Below are 17552 nucleotides of genomic sequence, written 5' to 3'. Positions count from 1 at the left end.
ACTAGAATGGTACTGGCTTGTCATGTTTCCATATCAGTGCTTGGTGTCATTTGTTCTACAAAAATATATAGCCTCCTTGGGGAAGTGTAGTACTTCCAGCAAAATAGCTGCAAAACCCATGAAGGAGAAAAGGCAGGATTATTTAAACAATTTTAAGAGTGAATTTTCTGCTGATTATAGGACTGAGAGTATTGCTAGAAATGGACCTGCTCTGTTGAGCTGCAAAGTACTGTAAATGTAACCTGTTTTTTGGGGCGGCCCTGACCTGGAAGATCACTCTGTTGAGGACTTAAGACCAGTTCAGTCCCTTGTGGTCCAGTGGTCTTTGCATTTTTTTCCAAGAACATGATTTGACTCCTATGGGAGTCGATAGGAATGACACCTGAACAAGAAGTGGGATTGTTCAGACTGGATTGTATCATTGTACTAATGTGTTTCTACATGTATTGTGAACTAGACTAAAGTCATCAATGTATTTTATGGAAGGCACCAAAAAGTTTCCTTTTTCTAGTTGCCTTGGATCACTGTTCCTGTGAGTTAAGAGTATTTTTCGTTGCTACAGTTTTTAGGTTTGATGGGTGTCTGCCACGTTCCACCCCAGAGGTAGCTGCATTTCAGTAGCTGATTAAATGAATTCTGTGTGCATTTATACTTATGCACACATGTAAAGCATTTGGAGTGCCTTCAGGCTGACATTGACTGCAAAAATGCAAGGTGTTATAAATCACCACAGCATAATGGTTATGTTGATATTTAGATCTTACCCACCTTTTGCTTCCTGAATAGTTTTTAAATATCCGTTTTCAGCTAGTTAGACAAGGGACAGGCAATTATTTCAGGTGGAGGGGCACTTAATGAGTTTTGGTGCTTTGTCAGGGGCCTCATGGGTAGCCCCACCCCCTGACAGTTGCCATGCCTCCTTGTTTCCACATTGAGACTAGAAGTCCCACCCCCTAACTCTTGCCACTGGAAGTCCCTTCCCTTGCCCCCACCCTGTAAATAATTCGGGGGTGGGGAGGGTTGCCATCATAGAACCAAAAAACCCCAACCAAATTATACACTAAAAATTAAATACCAGTAGAACATATTTTAATTTTTATTACAAAAAATATTTTTGTCATGAGCGCCTCAGGACCTGGTACAGCGTTTGCATGATGTGTGTATATAGAGATGATTGCATAATAACTCAAAAATAAATTCTTAGTTTTGTATACAGTGGGGGGGTGGAGTGGGTGTGTGTGTGTGAGTGCATGTGTATGTATGGTGTGTAGGGTGGGTGTGTATGGTGAGGTGTGGATGTGTGTGTGAGGTAGGATGTGGGGATGTGTGTGTGTGGGGGTGTATATATGGTGGTTGTAGGGGCAAGGTTTGGGTGTGAGGGAGGGTAGGGGGTGTGGGGACCCCCCCCACACACACACGCTCTCATAGCACAACAGTGGGCGGGGCACTCAGGTACCTGGTGGGGGGTAGCTCCAGGCAGCGCTGCACATCACAGTGAGGGGCGCAGCCTCTACCAGCTCATCTGTATAGCCAGCACTCCCTGCCACTCATGCGCAGCGCCTGCACTTGCACAGCAAAGAAGGAAGCCCTATGTGCTGGAGCCTGTTTCCTTTCCTGCTGGGACTGCACAGCACAGGAGTGAAGCTTCAGGTGCTGGAGCCTGCTTCCTTCTATGCCGAGTGTGCACTGCAAGGGAGGGAAGCCCCAGGTACCTTCCCCTGGGGCAGTAGGGAAGGCAGTGGGCTCCAGTGCCTGAGGGCTCTCACTGCTGCTGAGCAACCTCAACTGGGAAGGCATCTGGCTTTAGCACATAGGGCTTCCCTCTTTGCTGTACAAGTTCTTAGAACATGTATGTCGTGTGTGTTACATTGTTTGGTGTAAAGGCCTAGGCAGACTCTTGAATTGTTACTCAGTTTCTAACTCTTCCTCATACATGTAAGATTTGCAACGATTCCTAGAGAAGTTTAAGTAAGAGCTTCATGATTTTATTCCCTTGTTTTGGAATATGAAACAAAAGTTTCATGTCTCCTCTCCACCCTGCCCCGCCTTCCCCTTTTCATCAGTCTCATTTGTCCCAAGAGCTGGGCTGAATTATAGGATTTACATGCACCTATAAAATCCAAATGCCCCTTTTTATTTTTATAGCCAGGCTGTTGAAAAAGGCAGCCATCACTGGAGGGACAGAATTGACTTCTAATTTTTATTGTTGACAGAAGGTATTTTTAATCAGGGAGCAAACTGCACTTGAAGCCTCTGTCATTGAAACAGGTGAATGATGCCCCTTACCAAACTAAGTTATAACATCTGAATGCTCTCCAGTTAAGCAGCTCAATGATTTCTCCACTCCCCCACTCAGAAGTATAACTCAATGCAGTAATACATTAAATTTACTATTCACATTTGTCCTTTCCTCTTTGTCCAGTGCACAGGGCCTGACTCTCCTTCCTTCCTCCTGGTTTAGATAGCAGTGTAACACCATTCATTTTATGGGATGATTCCTGATTTATATTACATGTGTGAGCAGAATCTGGCTCTTAGTGCCTATTTTTTTTCTCTTAGTCGATGACTTCCCCACCCTCTTCCATTCTCATAAACCCACATAGATTTTGCCAATTGAATTTATTCTTTTTAAACAAGCAATGGTAACTTTATTTAATTACATTATCCTTGCTAGATCATGAAGGGACCTCTTGAGAATAATACAAACTCTGTCATCCAAGCTACATTCATTAGGCAAAGATGTTCTAATTTTTTTTTTCAACCCAATCTCATTATTCCTGTGCTACAGTGGGTGGTAGAATATTAAAAGACAATCTGCTGACTGAGATGTGCTCTGTGCTGCTGCTAAGGACTCAGCCAGATGGGGCATCTCTTTTTGAGTTGTATGAATACCTAAGAGAAGGGTTAATAGAAGAACTAAGTCAAGCCCCATGCTGACAGGCTACACAGAGGTTGACAGAATGCACTTCTGTAAATCCCAGGGGCCTAGCCCCTTGCAGATGTACAATTGTCATCATGCAGGTGCAATGTGCCACTGCAGACCAAGAAGTTTCTTGGCCTGACCCTTTTTGACACTTGTTACCCTCTTGGCTTGCCAACATGCTTTCATGGTGGTATATTGCAGGATAGGATGTGCAGTGCCCCAAATCCACAGCATGATGTCATGCTGACATTTCAGAGAGTTGACACTGGGGGCCTAGCAGCAAACACAGCTTGGCTTAACAAAGGGGTGGGCAAAATACGGCCCATGGGCTGGATCCTGCCTGCCAGGACATTCTATCTGGCCCTGCTCCTGGCTGCCTGTCAAAGATGACAAGAGCTAGGGGCAGTTTGGACCCAGGGGGAGCTGGCAGGACTAAGCAGCCCAACCCTGCCTCACCCCCAGCCATTTCCCTGCCTTCTTCCCCCTCACTGTTCCAGCACCACATGGTCCCAGGCTGCATCACTGGACTGGGGAGCACGAGCTGTGCCAGTACCACAGGGCCAGGAGTGGGAGGGGTGTGTGTGTGGGCAGTGTGTGGGCAGGGACAGTGTGTGTGTATGTTCATGGGGTGTGAGTCCCACACTCACACCCCACCATACATACGCCCCCATATCTCCACACATAGCCCAGCCACCCTCCCCCCACACACATCCTCCCACTAACCCCATACCCACCCACACCCCACATATCCACACACACACCCACAAGCTCCCTCACCCCACACCCTCTCTATCTATCCACCCCCATAGACACACCCACACCCTCTCCTGCACCCCACATATCCACACACTCACAGCCTCTCACAAACCTATACCCAACCCCCACAACATACAAGAGTAAGACTTCATTTTAAGCAATCACTTCTATGTACACTATACAAACACATGTAAATCAGGACAAAAATATTTTTTGAAATCAAGTTAATGAATGTTGTAGATGTTTTCTTTTAGAATATAAATTCTTATTTTTCTGGTTCCAAGATGGAAAAATCTTTGCTGAAAGGAGTACTTTTGAGGGCAAGGGGAGGGACTTCTGTTGGCAAAGGTCAGGGGTTAGGGGCTGGGACTTCCAGTCACAAGATGACAGCCAGAGGGTGGGGCACCTGTCAAGGGGTGGGGCTACCTATACAGCCCTCGACAGCTTGCCCAAACTCAGTAAGCTGCCCTTAGTCCAAAATAATTGCCCATCCCTGGCTTAAGGGATATGTATAGGGAGACTACCACAGAACTGTAGGCTGGGAGAAGCCTTGTTCTGGGAGGTGAACATAAGTGAGATCTGTGTTGGCAGGGAAAGAATAGTTTAATTTCTGTTCTTTGGGAGTCTGGGGAGGTCTAGACTGGGAAGGAGAGGTCATGGGGGGTGGGGGTCTAGTTGGGTGTGGAGGAAGATGAGCAGGATTGGGTAAGGGAGATGGGTTGTGATTGGTGAAGGGGAAGGAAAGAGAAAGGGTTGTTGAATTCAGGATGCGGAAAGTGTCTGCCTGCATGTTTGCGTGGGGGGAGGAGGAGGCATGCAGGGGGCACTGTTGCAAGGGCAGTATCTATTAATGGGAGACTGTCCCAACACTGGATGAACCTGGGCTTCACTCAGCATTAAGCTGCTGCAGCTGGGGGCCACGAGAGTATCTTCCAATACCTCTCATCTGAATGTTTGTGCATTGTGAGTCAGTTCCTAGGCTTCAGTGAATATTTGCTTTGTGGGCCTACACTGATTTATTCCAGTTGAAAATCAGACATAATGGGTCCTTCAACTGAATGGCAGGCTCCCTAGTGAGACATTTCTAGAATAGTGTGTGGTTATCACTTCAAAGATGTCTGCACAGCTGTCATACAAATGATTAGTATTGTTCTGTTAGCCTAGAGCAGCACATTGCTACAACATATGATCACTTCTGAGACTGGTCATCTCTTCCAGATCTGATATTGCAACTATTTACCACCAAGCACAATTAAACTTAATTGCTCTTTACTGACAGTAGCAAGCACTGTGTTTTCTATACCATTGGCACCTCTGATATTAAAATACTAGAGCCTCACTTCATACTGGGTGCAAATTATAGCACCTGCAATGATTACATTTTCAAATTAACTTTGTAAGTGAATATCCATTTCAGATGGCTGTTACTTTACAAGACATTGAATTTCTGGTATTTGAATTCTCTAGCCATGGTCTCTGTCTGGCCTTCAGCTTGCTCCTTTTGAGCTTTTACTACTGGAATAACTTGCATGAGAAACATTCTCATTAAAATGTGCCTGTCTGTCTCTAACAAAAAGCCTTAATAAGATGAGTAGGAGAAAACAGCTGGTTTGGGGGAAATATTTTAGATCCTGCAATTTGAGAGTCCCCAGCAATTTTTTGCCACATTTTACGAATTCTAAGCTTTTGTTTAAAAAAAAATGTTTCTTGGCCAGGCTCAATAGGGAATTCTGGCTTCTTTCTGCCATTAATGCAAAGCAGCCACAGCTCCAGTTTTACCCAGAAAATTAAGCTGGTTTATTGCTGCTCTGCAGCATTCCATGGTGCCAGGCTGTCAAAAACCACCAGAATCAGGCCATCTATTTCTCTGAAGCTAAGCTGACACAAATTGTCTCCATCCCTTTCACCTCAATGAAAGTGTGATTGTTAGAACTAGGTTGGGCATATTTGCATGCTGGCAGTATTAATGATCAATAAGCTGATGTTTAAACATGGAAACTGAATGCCAAAAGCCCTTGCCAATCACTGTACTTTAATACAGAGCTGATATTGCATAATTAAAATAAACTTTTAGGAAATGAAAAAAGTTTCACCAGCAACATTAACCTTGTTCCATATTTAAAGCATAAGCGAGTAATAACAGAAATCTTATAATCAAAATCACTGGACAACTTTAATTCAGGCATCACTACTTGTATTGCCTGTCATATGTGCAGGATGCTCCATGCACATGAATTAATATTACTAGTGTGAAGTATCATTGCTGTTGGACATGCATCTTTTTTGTGGTATTTACTTTGCATCCTAAATTTCAGTAAATGTAAGATTTTTTAATATAATTTAGCAATGCTATTCCTAATCAGCAGCGAATTGTAGGTGTCCCCCCTTCCTTCCCCTCATAATGATGCATCTTTCTGTTGTGTGTGGTTGCACAGTTGATGACATAGTGATTAGTGCATATCCATTCCCCTCCTGAATGTGTAGCCAATTCAGATTGTGATTTAGGTCACAAGCAAAGTGTGAGGGAATCTGATAAAACATTGCGAGTGTTCACTCAGGTGTAGCAGCAAAGTTGCTTTACTTATACTTGTGTCCTGTTGGGTGAAATCTGCCTCAGTGTAGAAGTGAATGTCAGAGCTAACATACCACTTCAATTCCACTTCTAGGACTAGGGTGGGACTCCAGGGATGAAGAGTTGTTGAGCTCCCCTTTATCAACTACTGTCTATAGGCACAGTTCTACCACATATACTTAACAATAACACAAGCCTTACAAACACACAGCTACACCCTGCAAGCAGTTTTGTAAAACAGATGCAATTACTGATGCCAAAGATGGCATTGCAAACTGCCTCTAGTGATGGGCAGTTTACAGACCCTAATATAGAAAATGATAAGCCAGCATCTGCAATGTATAGGGTATGATTGTTTTTTCAGAGGGTCTGCACAGCCTCAGTTCCCACTTAACTCAGCTGGATTTGTGAGGCGCTCAACCCTTCTAAAAGACAGGTTGCTGGTACATTTTGTAAAGAGCAGGAAGCTACTTATCACAACAAGGGAACAGAGTTCCCTATGGCCTCTTACCAGAGCTGTGAAACAAAAAAAAAATGGATGGGAGCCTTGGCCTGCATCTTGCACAAACAGGACCACATGGGCAGTTAACATCATACAACATGAGGGGAAGATCATACCTCAACTCTTCACCCAGACTATAAATCTTTCACAAACTCATTTTTCTGGGTGAACACCTTGCAGTGAGCACACCCCCAGAAAAGAACAGATCTCATGCTCTTAAAATTCACTTGTTGTGATAATTTGTAGCCTTCTCCCTTTCTGCTCCTCCCCTTGGAAATGTAAAACACTATTAGATTGAAGCTATTCTTTTAGTTCTTTTTTTGTTTTCCTCAGTGGAGGACTCTAATACCTTGTTTGACTTCTATGCCACTGGTCAGCACTAAAGAACACAGCTTGGCACTCAGAGATCAGACATCAAATAACCCTAGTGAACTGTTTGTGAACAAGCTAAAAAAAACATGGCCGAGTATTTTACATGCTACAGACCCAGAACCAGAACATCAAGGGTGCTCGGGGCTGAGGGGCAGATTGGCAGAGCTGGGTAAGGAAACCTGCCTGTACTCAATGTAGTCAGTCCCTGCCTTCCAGAAGCACAAAAGTTCAGTGACAGGCAATATTTGTGTTCTGGGGCTTTTCATTCCTTGTGTGTGTCTGTCTCAGAGACTTAACTTGTATCATTTTAAAACTCCCAATGCACTTGACATATTTTAAAACACACTTGGGGAAAAAATAGAAGTAGTTTTTATGTATTTCTGGGTACCCTTTCATAGGATCATAGGAAAATAAAGCTGGAAGGGACCTTACAAGGTCATCTAGTCCAGCCCCCTACTCAAGGCAGGATCATCCCTGACTGAACCATCCCAGCCAAGTGTCTGTCTAACTTGCTTTTGAAAACTTGTAAGAATGGTGATCCCATAATTTCTCTAGATAGCTTGTTCCAGTGCATGACTGCCTTCATAGTCAAAGTTCCTTTTAGCTTCCAGTTTAAATTTTCCCTCCTGAAGCTTGAGGCCTTTGCTTCTAGTCTTGTCCCTTAGGCCTGTGTCCATCCTTTCCGTAATCACTCTGCAGGTATTTGAAGACTGTTACCCAATTTCCTCTTAGTCTGCTCTTCTCTAAACTAAATAATCCTAATTCTTTCAGCCTTTTCTCATAAATCTTGCTTCCCAGGCCCCTAATCACTTTTGCTTCTCTGCACTGGACTGTTTCCAATCTGTCCACATTTTTCTAGAAGTGTGGGGCCCAAAACTGGACACAGTACTTTATGTGAAGCCTCACCAGTGCTGAATAGAGTGGAAGAATCATTTCCCTTGATTTGAAAGTGACACTCCTGTTAACATAGCACAGTATGCTGGGTTTTTGTTGTTGTTGGGTTTTTTTGCTTTTTGCAGCAAGAGCACACTGTTGGCTCATCATATTCAGTTTATGGTCTAACGCAGCCCCTAAGTCCTTGCAGACCATTTCTCCAGTCTGTCTAGGTCTTTCTGGATGCTAGCCTTAACCTCCAAAATGTCTGCTAGCCTTAACCTCCAAAATGCCTGCAACTCTACCCAACTTGATGTCCTCCTCAAACTTCCTAAGCATGCACTCAATCCCATCATTGAGATCATTAATGAAGGTATGCAACAATACTGGACTCAGGAAAGACCCCTGGGGAACCCCATTTGATGCTTCCTCTCAACCTGACATTGAGACATTCATGGCTACTTGTTGAGCATGATGTTCCAACCATTATTCATCTGATCCAACCAGGTATTTATCTGTCTTACAGTACTTTTGTCTAGTCTGTATTTCCTTATCTTAGAATCATAGAAAATTCAGGAGGTCATCTAGTCCAACCCTCTGCTCAAAGCAAGACCGTCCCCAACTATATCATCCCAGCCAAGGCTTTGTCTACCTGCATCTTAAAAAACTCTAAGGATTTCACCACCCCTCTGGGTAACTGTTTTACTACCCTCCTCATGAGAGTGTTTAGGTTAGGTATTAAGAAAAAACTTCCCTTGCTGCACTTTGAAACCATTGCTCCCTATTTTGTTATCTGCCACCACTGAGAATAGTCTAGCTCCATCCTCTTTGGAACAGTCCTCCAGGTAGTTGAATCCCCCCTCCGTCTTCTCTTCTCCAGACTAAAGAAGTCCAGTTCTCTCAGCCTCTCCTCATAAGTCATGTGCCCCAGCCTTCTAACCACTTTTGTTGCCCTCTACTGGACTCTCTAAGTTGTCTACATCCTTTCTGTAGTGTTAATGAGAATGTGAGAGATTGTCAAAAGCCTTGCTGTTGTCAAGGTATATCACAGCCACTGCTGTCCTCTCATCCGCAGAGCCTGTCACCATGCACAGAAGGAAGTCAGGTTGGTCATTGCTTTTCTGACAGGTTGTCTGTTATAGTTAGTCTACATTTCTTATTTCTGACAACTTTCTTCTCCCTGATTTCAGAACTTGGTTCTTCCCCTTTTGCCTTGCTCTGGTGCTAGAGCAGGGCTACACACTGTCCTGACCTGCACAGTTGGGATTCTCTGGGTATGAATAAGTCCTCACTGGTGCAGAATGTTTTAACCCGGGGCGGGCAATTATTTTGGGCGGAGGGCTGCTTACTGAGTTTTGGCAAGCCATTGAGGGCCATATGACAGGTAGCCGGGGCAGATAAATATTAATTTTCTAAATTTTTTAGGGGCCCTGTGGGCTGGATAGAATGGCCTGGTGGGCTGCATCTTGCCCGCCCCTGTTCTAAGCTCTTCCAGTCTGCTGTGTAGAGTGGTGGGTGAAACCAGGGGCAGGTATAGATCATGTATAGAGACATCCTGAGGCTGTTTTTAAACCGAGCTGAGGCCTGGGTCATCATAGAAATAGCTTCAGGTTTGGGGAGCCACAGTTGACCCTTTTTGATCTCTGCCCCAGTCGCCATCAACTGGAGCCATAGCCTACTCACAGACAGTCTAGGCCCTCAATGTCACTGAGAAGGTGTTAATAGTAATAAAGACCCTAATTTTTAACAAAACACTTGCAAGTTTCAGGCAAGTATTTGTATTAAATAAAGGTGTTTTGTTTGTTTAATCAAGTCAGTGGCAGGTTAAAGCATTGTGCCAGAGCTTTTCTGTGCAATAGGAGCTACAGTTAGCTACTCTCTGTTTATCACCCTTCCCAAGTATCCTCTGTAGAAGATGAATAAAACTTTATCAGCTTGGCCTTGGTGCTCTTAATGTGTCTACCTGGGGAGGTAGCATAGAATAGCTGCTGTGCATTAAATTATTTTGCTTGCTTATTTTGTAATTGCTCCCCTGTATAGAAATACTAAGTCAGTGGTGGCTAACTCAGGGTATGTGCTCCACAAGTATCATGGTTAGCTATTATCTTCAGCTCACAAGCCCCAGTCACTGAGTTAAAGGGAACACCAGCAATGAGATTAGGGGTGGACTAGAGGAGTGGTGCTGGTTTGAGGCTCTGGCCCCCTGGGAGCTGTGGGAGTAGGTACCAACAAATTCAGTGTTGCCTTTTCCCCATGGTGACAGGATTTGGTGGCACTGGGCGAGGGTGTTGGCTGATTATTAGAGTGGCACTACCTTATATTTTAGACTTTACTTGTGGTAAGCTTACCAAAAAAGACTGGCCACCACTGCCCTAAGGCTTTAACATTGAAGAATCATTTTGCTGCAAAGATAAGGTGGTGCAATCAGTGGATGACGTTCTTTGTTTTCCCCCCTTCCCTCCCCTAGTTGGAGGGGCAGTGTAAGGAGCTGCACAATGACAAGCGAGAGACCAAAGTAGAGAACACCAAGCTGAAGCTAACAAATAAGGAGCTGCTGCAGGATCTGGAGAGAACTTCTCAGGAGTTAACCATCGCCCAGCAGCAGTTACAGATGCTTCAGGAGGAGGCTTCAAAACTGCAGGAAGAAAAAGAAGTGTAAGTGACAGCTGCCTGTGGTGCTTGTGTGCTTGCTTGAAGAGACAGCAAGTCTGATTCTCTGTGTGTCCTGCATCTTGTTCAGTGACCTATATCTGCCCAAACTGTTTGTAAAGTACCACCCAAGCAGAACTGTCCACCTACTGAGGCAGTTAACATATACTCTTGTTTTGCAATAGCTTTTTCACAAGCTACATGGTGCAACTATGCAAGATGCCAGGCAGTGTAGGACCAGGCCTGCTTGCCTCGATCATGTTTGTTCCTTGGATCTCTCAAGCATATTTTTAACAGTCCTTGTAGTGATGGAACATTGGCTACCATTGTCCCCCTGCCTTGCCTGTGTTAGCTTAGGGTGTTATGCCCTGTGGTTGTCAGTGTTGACTGTTGTTTCACTAATCGGTTATTAGACAATTTGTATAGGATGGTTTGGATAAGGATGATACTGCCTTGGGCAGGGGGCTGGACCGGATAACCTCCAGAGGTCCCTTCCAGCCATACTTTTTTATCATTCAGTGGATATTCTCATTCAACCTTAAGTTTAAGGGGTTAGTCCTGTGAGCTAGAATAGGCTATTAAGCTAAGCACCACTCAAAAGGAGGGGTTACACAGGTGTCACTTGTTTCCTGATTGTCTTGACTGCAAATATTACCGCCTGTAGAGGGCTAGTACAGAGCCTGTGCACCCTTTAATTCCATGCAAAGGTATATATTAGTAGGGCTAACCAAATATTTTCTGAAACAATTTTCCAACATTAAAATTGACAGTGTTACCACCCCCCGCACAGACATGTACACACGTTCCTCCTACTCCCCTTGCACACACATACTACAGCATACTTTGTTGTTGGCTGACCCCTAAAATATTTCATTGGAAAACAAAAATTGTGGTTTGGATGCCTCTGGTACCCATTCTCTACTGCAGGCCACAGTGCACCATGTGGCTATCTGAATTGCCATGATGCAACACCTCACATCAGAAGAGGAGACCATGATGCATCGTGGGAGATGTTTATCTCACTTGGCCTATAGCAGTGAATAGGAGCATGATCCACCTGAGCTGCATCTCCCAGGAAGCACCAGGCTGGCATTTCAAAATCCAGACCTTTCTGCTGAAATATTTTGGATTCCAGGTTGGTCTTTTTTTTTTTCTTGGCCCAATTCAAAATGTCCTGAGGAAAAAAATAATTTCCAATCATCAGGGGGTAGAAATGGAGGCTAAGTGACAAACGTCTGCTCTGGCCCTCTGCATAAGCAGATTTGTTCCCCTAAACTGTAATTTTCCTAACAGGCAGATTTTTCCTAATTAAAGCCAGGTTTTCAGCATTTGGCTCCTGTTTAGGCATCTGAAGATGCCATAAAGGCCACAGCGGAAGCAGATGAGAGCTGAACTCACCCAGGGATTGAGGATATAGCCTTTGGTGAACATAAGTCATGAACTCCACATTTTCCCTTTCCTCAAGCTTTTATATCAAGCACACTTTCACTCGCATACATGTGCACGAAAGCCGTCAGAGAAAGTATGGATATTGCTAAGCCCAAATGTGATTCACAAGTGGGCAACATTTCAGAATACTCCTTTTTCCAGTATCAGTCAGTTTCATCGTAAAAGAGCTAACTCAGAATTGTGGGTAGTTCCTGTAACATAGAATGGTATTGGACTTAATGCTGTTGTCTCTACCAGTCAGGCCATTGCATGAAACCCTTCTTAGTTTTTGCTCATTAAAGCTGTCCTGAATGCATGAACAACACTTTCAGGACAAAATCACCCAGCACTGAGCCCATTTAAATCATGAGGGCCTGATCCTCAGGTGACACGAATCAGCAGGATCTCACTCATTGGTGCTTTAATGCCTCCTGGGGAATGGATGCTGCATTTTTGATTGCTGCCTTATTATGTTTCAGATGAGGGTCTGAAGCAAACAGTTTGGAGTGTTCCATCCCCCACCTCCCCATATACCTCCTTTCCCCTTTTCAGGGACCCTTGTTTCTCAGCTGTAAAGTAGAGTCCATGTTACCCAGAGTCCCGGGTAATTCCACAGTGCACAAGTTTCCACAGTGCCTCAGCTGTCCTCCATTCCTGTGATCAAACTGTTGAACAGTAACTTTATGTTTACTTTTGATTTCAGAGTATTTTACAGAGTTGGAGCTGGATCTGGATCATGCCGAGCTCCTGCTGCTAGAGTGCTATTCAGCATGATTCCTAGTATCTCTCTAGGACCAGTGCTCGCAGGGCACTGCCGAGCTGTTCAGAGCAGTGTGTGCCTCGGGCGCATGCTTGGGTAGCACTTCCCACACAATTTAAAAGCAGAATATTCTGGCCATATCTTCAGCTGCCGTAACTTTTTTTGCGGCCTATTGAAGTCGGATCCAAAATATCCTTGTAGGAGCCAAAAGTACACTTGGCAAGGATCTCAGCACAAAAGAGGGATCCAGACTGACCCTGCTCTGGCAGCTGCAAACTGTTTAGACAACTAGAATCATTAGCTATCTCCATTTTGGTTTGAAGAGCTTCCTCAGTGGCTACGCTTAGGCTTCTGAGCACATTCAGAAGTGATATAAGTGTGCATACCTAGGTGTTTAACTCACACCTAAACCTCACTGCAATACAGATCAGCACTGGCAAGTACCTAAACTCTTCCAGAGTTCCATATTTGTTTGCTGTTCACCTGGCCAAGCTAATGCTTGATTGCTTTTGGCACCATTGAATTCAGTGCAAAGCACAGAAACCTGTGGACACTCTCAAGCACAGCAATGATGGTAGTACTCATGCCTAATATACTAGTCCAGTGATTCTCAACCAGGGTGCCATGCGTTCCTTTTAAGGTTGCCACTCAATATAAACAGCATAAGATGTGCAAATACGTATTCTTGATTCACAAGAGAAATCTATAGATTTCAAATAGGCATCCATAGTGTCAAATACATCCTGACCTGTTGTGTTCTTTCTGAGGATCTGGCTTTGTGTGTTTTAGGTACACAGTGATTCAGTGGTAGAATCCTTGTTTGCCATGACTGAGACCCAGATTAATTCCTGGACACGCACATAAATACAACCACTGAGCCACCAAACATCCAAGGACTTGGGGGTCATGATTGACTGCAAGATGAACATGAGCCTTCAGTGTGATGCAGCGGCTAGCAAAGTGAGCAAAATGCTGGCTTGCATCCATAGATGCTTCTCAAGTAAATCCTGGGACGTCATTCTCCCCTTGTACTCGGCCTTGGTGAGGCCTCAGTTGGAGTATTGCATCCAATTTTGGGCCCCACAATTCAAAAAGGATGTGGAGAAGCTTGAGAGAGTCCAGAGAAGAGCCACGCGCATGATCAGAGGTCAGGAAAACAGACCTCATGACGACAGGCTGAGAGCTATGGGGCTCTTCAGCCTGGAAAAGCGCAGGCTCAGGGGTGATCCGATGGCCACGTATAAGTTTATCGGGGTGTTTACCAGGATCTTAGGAAACAATTGTTCACCAGAGCACCCCAAGGGATGACAAGGTCGAACGGTCATAAACTCCAGCAAGTCTGTTTTAGGCTGGACATAAGGAAGAATTTCTTTACAATCCGAGCCCCCAAGGTCTAGAATAGCCTGCCATCAGCGGTGGTTTAAACACCCACATTGAACACCTTCAGGAGAAATTTGGATGCTTATCTTGCTGGGATCCTATGACCCCAGCTGATTTCCTGCCCCTTTGGGCTGGGGGCTGGACTCAATCTTCCGAGGTCCCTTCCAGCCCTAATGTCTATAAAATCCAGACTCAGTCTGGCCTTTGGATTCTGTCTTAATGTTCTGAAAAGGGGTGGGAAGTCTGGGCAGCCTCCATTCCTCCATATTCCTGCTTAGACATATGCATTGAAGGTCCTGGTGACCATTCACATATACCGTGATCTAGAAGGATTGATGGTTTACTAGTTTAGGACAGGAAATAAAATGAAGTAAATTGTTTAATAAGGGAGAAGTAATTACTTGAACTGACAGCCAGGGTAACACCTCTATTATTGTGAGGTATTATCTCGTCTCTGACTGTTCAGGGCAAGGAGTTTAAATCTCTGAAAGAGGTGAGCTCCAGTGCCACAGTGTAGTGGACTGGCTGAAGGTCTTAAGAAGATGCATCTTCTAACCCCTTGGTTAATAGCTACCACTAGGAGAGTTGAGTTTAACAAAAGGAAAACAAAACCCCTTAACATAATCTGATTCTGTGTTCCTTATGCTGGCCATGCTTCTTTTGAAGTCGGTGACACTTTATACTAAGGACTCCAACATTGTTAGATGTGTTAGTCTTACGTCAGATAGAAGGCAGAGTAGATTTGTACCTTATAGCCAAAGTAAATACTGTGTATGTATTAATAAGGACTGCAAGACTTGGGTCTTAAGGAGCGTTCTTTACGGGCTGCAGGAGGCACTCCATCAGTTCTGTGTTATTGTGTCCAGGACAAAGATTGTTTTTTTGTTTCAGGGAGGTGTACAGAGTGACAGAAACCTTACGGAGAGAGAAGTCAGGACTCCTTAAACAGCTGGACTTCTTAAGGTAATACACATTTGATTTGCAGGACCTCTTTAGTTTTGCAGTGATAACCTGTGTGTATTTTTTTTCTAAGCTAGCTGAGCAAATTATTTGAAGTGTTACCCATAGCCTATGGCAGGGTTGGCCAACCTGCAGCACACATGCCACAAGTGGGGCAGCCTTTGTGTGTGGTATGTGCCAGATCAGGGAGGGAGCAGGCAGCATTGCAGCAGGTAAGACAGGGAGCAGAAAGCAGAGTAGCAGATTGGGCAGGGAGCACAAGGCGAGGAGCAGAAAGTAGAGCAGCAGAGCAGGCAGGGGAAGGAGATCAGAGTGACATGGAGGATTCAGGACTAATTTGTGACATACCTGCCAAAAAGGTTGGCTCCCACTGGCCTATTGGAAATGGCATCTGGGTATTATCTCTAGAAGAAAGGGATTCCTTTTTAGTCTGGGGTCAGTGAAATATCTCCGTGTCATTTGTTGAATCGCTGCCAAAGTGCAGGCTAGAGGATATGTCAGAAAAAGGTGGGTGTTTATGCTGTGATACAGGTTCTAGAAAGAAGGGTGTTCTTGCCAGGTATAGAACAGCTATGAGGCTTATGCAGTGGGCAGGGTTCAGGAAGTTGAGAGGTGACTTGAAGCCCCATTTGACCTATCATGCCTCCATTGAGTGCAGCTCATCCAAAATTGAGACTTTTTGCTTGCAAGTCTTTTAGTAAAAATATGTTAAAATGTATCTGGCTAATTCTGTGCCTATTGTTTCAATTGGTTAACTAGTATTTGAAGCCATTTCTGTGCAACTTTCAACACTACTTTTTAATGTGCACTAACATCCTTTATTTAAATATTGCCTCATTGTTTTGGTCACAAGGTTATTCAGTTTGCACAGGTCAGTTATACATGCTCTCAGACAACTCTCATCCATTATTCATTTTTAAAATGTTTACGATGGTTTTACAATTAATTACACTGCAGGCTCTCAAACTGGAATTTGAAGTCTGCCGTTGGCTGACCATGCAAATTAGATGATTCCTTTTACTATGCATTTCTAGCTGCTAAAAGGCCTTAACAGAAGCTGAAAACTGTACAGGATACTTTCTTAATGATAGTCTACCAGGATAGATGTTACAGGGAAGTTATGTGGTTGTGAATGGTCTACACAACTGTGATTGGAAGGTATTCACCAAAATCTTCACTAAAAATTGTTCTTGACTATGAAAATGTCTGAAACTTTTCCATATACAGTAAAGGAAAAAATATGGCCTAGAGTCAGTTTCCATGTGTTAAAGCATTTAAATCAGATGCTAGTCAGTTTTAATCCTCTAAGGCTTAATGAAATTTTACATCAGCCAGAGATCTGGTCCTATGAGAGCATAGATGAGTCAGTCAAAGATGGAGATATGCAAGAGTGAAAGATTTTTGGATTGGTCTTTCTATAATCTTTTGACTAAACAATCAATATCTGGTGCTGTATAGTGAAGTGAGCACAAATTCTGAGATTCAAAATTTCTGCTGTAGCCTGCTGCTTCTTTACTTATATATTGTCCTTGCAGAGAAAGAAACAAGCATCTGAAAGATGAACGTGACATGTGCTTACAGGTAAACAAATACCATTACTTAACTCTGTGGTCAGCAGACAAGGAGCAGGTGGGCAGAGGGGACAGATTCTTGTGGTGTTCCATTCCCCTCCCATTATAGCTCCTTTTCCAGTTAAAATCAAGATTTAAGGCAACAAAATATATTCACTAAATGCAATAAAAAGCCGCATATATGGGTTTCTAAAATTCAAGCTGTCTTTTGGAAGGATGATTACCTGAATTTGTAAGAAGCTAAGAAAGCAGCCGTAAGGGAATGAGAGAATCTTCAAATGGAACCATTAAAATTCAATTAATTTCATCTGTTCAGTCAACAGTAGCTAATCTCTTGAAACAGTTATCCATCAGTACAGTATCTGAGTACCTAGTAAACATAATTGTGCTTTAAGTATTCTAACATCCTACCATTGGATACAAATAAATCCTGTTGACTGTTTATGCTGTAGTAGAAGCTTCCTTTGGGGCTGTAGAGGTACTCTGGCTTCTTTTTATTGAATTATTTTTATTCAGAATCAGGATGTCCACTCATTTGTACCTTTTTTCTATCTAGACAAGACGCCACAGAGAGGCACATCCTCAGCTGATATAAAATGCTCTAATTAATTAATTTCAGAGGAGCTCTGCTGATTTTTATCCTGTTTTATGACCTGCTCTACTTAATCTGAATGGAAGATTAATTGTTTTTGTAGGTGGAGTTTCCACATTCCGCTTGTTTACCCATCAGGCTTTTGAAACAAGTTGCCTCTCAGCTAATCCAGCAAAGATTCTTCTGTTATGCCCATTATTGTGTTACCAAAATG

At 43.7% G+C, this 17552-nt stretch overlaps 1 protein-coding gene across 1 annotated transcript in view; it reads left to right on the top strand.

Moving 5' to 3' along the window:
• CRACR2A (calcium release activated channel regulator 2A) overlaps positions 1 to 17552 on the top strand; it is a 111364-nt gene that overhangs the window by 55391 nt on the left and 38421 nt on the right. The window contains exons 8-10 of the mRNA XM_019544193.1: positions 10466 to 10653; positions 15107 to 15178; positions 16711 to 16756. Coding sequence (XP_019399738.1) covers positions 10466 to 10653; positions 15107 to 15178; positions 16711 to 16756 — 306 coding nt within the window. The remainder of the gene's footprint in view (positions 1 to 10465; positions 10654 to 15106; positions 15179 to 16710; positions 16757 to 17552) is intronic.

Source organism: Crocodylus porosus, unplaced genomic scaffold (genome assembly GCF_001723895.1).
Source record: "Crocodylus porosus isolate Cpor-Errol unplaced genomic scaffold, CroPor_comp1, whole genome shotgun sequence".
Lineage (NCBI taxonomy): Eukaryota > Metazoa > Chordata > Crocodylia > Crocodylidae > Crocodylus > Crocodylus porosus.
This window is presented reverse-complemented; position numbering and strand designations above follow the sequence as displayed.